Source organism: Tupaia chinensis, unplaced genomic scaffold, assembly GCF_000334495.1.
Source record: "Tupaia chinensis unplaced genomic scaffold, TupChi_1.0 Scaffold000300_1, whole genome shotgun sequence".
NCBI classification, from domain to species: Eukaryota; Metazoa; Chordata; class Mammalia; order Scandentia; family Tupaiidae; genus Tupaia; species Tupaia belangeri.
This window is the reverse complement of record NW_006159790.1, coordinates 6,767-10,570: the sequence shown is the minus strand read 5'-3', so window position 1 is coordinate 10,570 and position 3,804 is coordinate 6,767. Positions and strand designations below refer to the sequence as shown.

The 3,804-nt window shown below is 36.4% G+C and overlaps 1 protein-coding gene across 1 annotated transcript; it reads right to left on the bottom strand.

Annotated features, from left to right (window-relative positions):
- Positions 1-309: 309 nt before the first annotated feature.
- LOC106735111 (olfactory receptor 7A10) lies at positions 310-1,239 on the bottom strand. The gene has a single exon (XM_014588722.1). It carries the CDS (start codon positions 1,237-1,239, stop codon positions 310-312), a length of 930 nt encoding a protein of 309 aa, XP_014444208.1.
- Between the last annotated feature and the right edge of the window lie 2,565 nt (positions 1,240-3,804).

Sequence of the window (3,804 nt, the reverse complement as noted above, 5' to 3'; positions counted from 1 at the left end):
CAAATAAAATAATAATAATAATAATAAAATAATTCTTTAATAAATAATAAATATTTTTTAAAGAGTTGCATGTCATTCTGAGATAATACATTTAAAGTATTTCTGATACAAGGCTAGGAATAACATTGGGAAGTTATAAAGATATTAAAGAAAAATTTGCTGGATATGAGAGAGTGTAGAAGGTTAAATATAGTGTTACTTAAGTTGTGTAGACATGTACTTTCATCTGATCAGAGAATCACAATTGCTAGCTCCAAGACTTTAAACCCTGAAATCATGGGCATAGTTACAGCTCCAGTTCAATGATTTTCATAATTTCTGTCCAAAGATTATTTTCAAGGCCCTCTTTATATCTTTATTCCTCAGACTGTAGATGAAAGGGTTCAGCATGGGGGTGACCACAGTGTACATCACCGAGGCCACTGCACTTGAGTGTGGGTTGTGGGTAGCACTACCACTGAAGTACACACCAAAGACTGTGCAATAAAATAAGGAGACAACCGAGAGGTGAGAGGCACAGGTAGAAAATGCTTTATACTTCCCCTGAGCTGACGAGATTGCACGAATGGAGGAAACTATCTTAGAGTAAGAGTAAAGGATCCCAGTGAGAGGACCACCACCCAGCAGCACAGCTGCAAAATAGGTCACCATGTAATTAAGAAAGGTGTCAGAGCAGGCAAAGTGGATAATTTGATTAAGTTCACAGAAAAAGTGGGGAATTTCCACATGTGTACAGAAGGACAGCCGCAATGCCATTAAGCTTTGTAACAAGGAATACAGGACACTCATGATCCAGGATGCCAGAACCAGCTTTCCACAGAGCCAGGGGTTCATCATGACCATGTAGTGCAGAGGGTGACAGATGGCCACATACCGGTCATAGGCCATCACAGTCAGGAGGAAGTTATCCAACACTACAAAAACTATGTAAAAGAACACCTGCGTGATGCAGCCTGCATAGGTGATGACCTTGCTTTGTGTCTGGATGTTCACCAATATCTTTGGGATGGTGGTGGAGGTGAAACAGATGTCTATGAATGACAAGTTGGAGAGGAAGAAGTACATGGGGGTGTGCAGGTGGGAGTCTGAGATGGTGGCCAGGATGATAAGAAAGTTTCCAGTCACAGTGATCAGGTACATGGAGAGGAAAAATCCAAATATGAGGGGCTGCAATTCTGGTTTCTCTGAAAGTCCCAGAAGAAGAAATTCTGAAATGTGTGTATCATTTCCTGGTTCCATGGTGACTCCCTGAAAAGAGGAAAATATGATGACTAATTTCTCAGGTATTACTCACAAGTTGAAATGCCATAGCTAATATTTTGTAGTCACAAAGTTTCATTTTTGTTTTTTGTTTGTTTGTTTGTTTTGTTATGTTATGTTTTTTGTATGGATCTAAGATACTTTAGATTTTCATAGTACAATCTCTGCTTTGGACTTCTTATCTCACTTCTTTGTTCCCATAGATCATATATTCTACTGTTTTCAACTAATTTACTTATTAACAAAAAATAATACTACATATTTATGGAGTAAATATGACATTATCATGGGATTTTATTTGATTTTTGTTTTAGTTTTGCTATTGGGGACATGCACTCACTGGACAGAAAGATAGAGAAACAGAAGGAAAGTGAGAAATTACCCCACATGGGGAATGGAAATTTCATAATACTCTCTTCAGAATTTGAGGGTGCACATATATATGCCTAGCATTTTTTTCAAGCTGCTAAGTCTGGGTCTTTAACTGGCGGTCAACCATATACAATCCAGCCACCTTCACCAACAGCTGGCCCAATAGCTGTCTCTTTATTTAACTCTATAGAAAAAATCAACTCTTGGGCCAGCAGGTGGCTTGGAATTTAAGGTGCTGGACTCCCACATGGCTGATTGTGGTTTGAGTCCTGGACCTGGTGGCTTGCTTTCTCACTCTCTGTTTATATCTGGTCAAGTTGAATAATAATAATAAATAAAATAAAATAATTAATTCTTTTTTTAAGAAAACAACTCTGTTTCCCCCTTTTGCCAATCCCCTGGCAACCACTGTTCTATCATCTGCTTCTATGACTTCGACTACTCCAGATACCTTAGTTAAGTGAAATTACTCAGTATTTTAATTCAAAAGTATTCTATGGTGAACTGAAGATTTTCTGTTCAGATTTCAACGTTCCAATTCCAATCTAGAGTGGAGAGGAAAACTAGGCCCTTTGAGAGGCCATCTGAATTTTAGCTGAGATTAATCCCTTTCAGGGGCTACAACTGAAGATTTTCTGCCCAGACTTCACCCTACAGACCCCAACTTAGAGTGGTAGGGCACCCCCACTGTATTCTTCTCTCTCTCTTTCCTTGCTCTCTCTCTTTAGTTTTTAATTCATTTTTAAATTTTTAATATGAAATATTTTTTTTCTTTCTTTTTTATTTTTTCTTTGTTTTCATTTCCTCTTCCTTTTTCTTTTACTTTTATCACTTTTCTGTTCAGCTTCCACACACTGACTGTCTAGACAAGTCTAGGTGCACAGTAGTCAAAGATCTGAATACTATTAGGGTCAGAATAATCCTACATTCCCACTGAATCTGATGCACAAAGGGAGAAAAACAGAACTACAGAGAGATTGCAGATCACCTCCTCCTGCATACTTCTGAATGCTCAGTTTGAACTTTAAGAATTTAGGAAGAAACGTATAATCTATCAGATGACCAGAAACCACTGCAGAGGCACTAGAAATATGAGAAACCAAGAAAATATCTCTCCTCCAAGAGAAAAGAATAGCTCTTCATTATCTACAGTGGTAGAATGCCACTCATGGAAATGTCTGATAAAGAATTTAGAATATTCATAGTGGTAAAGCTAATAGAGATGCAAGAGAAAAGAGACAATGAACTCCAGAAAATGCAGGAGAAAAGAGACAATGAATTCAAGGAGGTGAGGCAGTTCTTGTATGATCTGAAAGAGGAAAAACACAGCATAAAAAAGAATCAAACATAACTATTGGAACTTATTCCATGAAATCCTGGAAGAAAATTTTTCAAACCGACAGAGGCATTCACATATCCAGACCCAAGAAATACAAAGGATCTCAAATAGAATCAACCCAAGAAGATCTTCTCCAAGGCACATCATAGTCAAATTGACCAAAACCACAGTCAAAGACAAGATACTAAAATTGGTAAGAGAGAGACATCAGGTTACTTACAAAGGATATCCCATAAGGCTAATAGTGGACCTCTCATTAGAAACAATGTGATCAAGGAAAGAATGGGAACATATATTCAGTGTTAAGTAAAAAAACTATTTCAACCAAGAATACTATAACAAGCAAGATTATCCTTCATATGGGAAGAAAAGACAAAAACACTCTCAGATAAACAAAATCTGAAAAAAATGACCAACACCAGATCAGCTCTTCAAGAAATCCTGAAGGGACCTCCTGGAAAAAGAAATGTAATACACTGTAAAGTTATATGTGATTCAATGTAATATAAACAAGATAATAATAATAGCAAATAAAACAAATAAATAAATAAATAGAATTTTCAAAAAGAAAGAAATTCTAAATGGAGTGCTATAGCAGAAAACTAAAGTCAGACACACACAAATAAGAGTCCAAAAACAATCAGGAAAATCACCAACTTAATGGTAAGGGCAAGTCCGGAGTTGAATACTAACTTCCAGAATTTAAATGGAAATATTGGACCACAACAGAAAAGAGATTAAGTACATGAAACTAAACTGGTGAAACAGAATTTTATGACTTTTAACTAAGATTAATGATTTTATTCTATGCTTTATTTTACAGATTTAAGGAT

Coding starts and splice junctions, on each gene's coding strand:
- LOC106735111 (XM_014588722.1), bottom strand. CDS start 1,239: ATGGAACCAGGAAATGATACACACATTTCAGAATTTCTTCTTCTGGGA.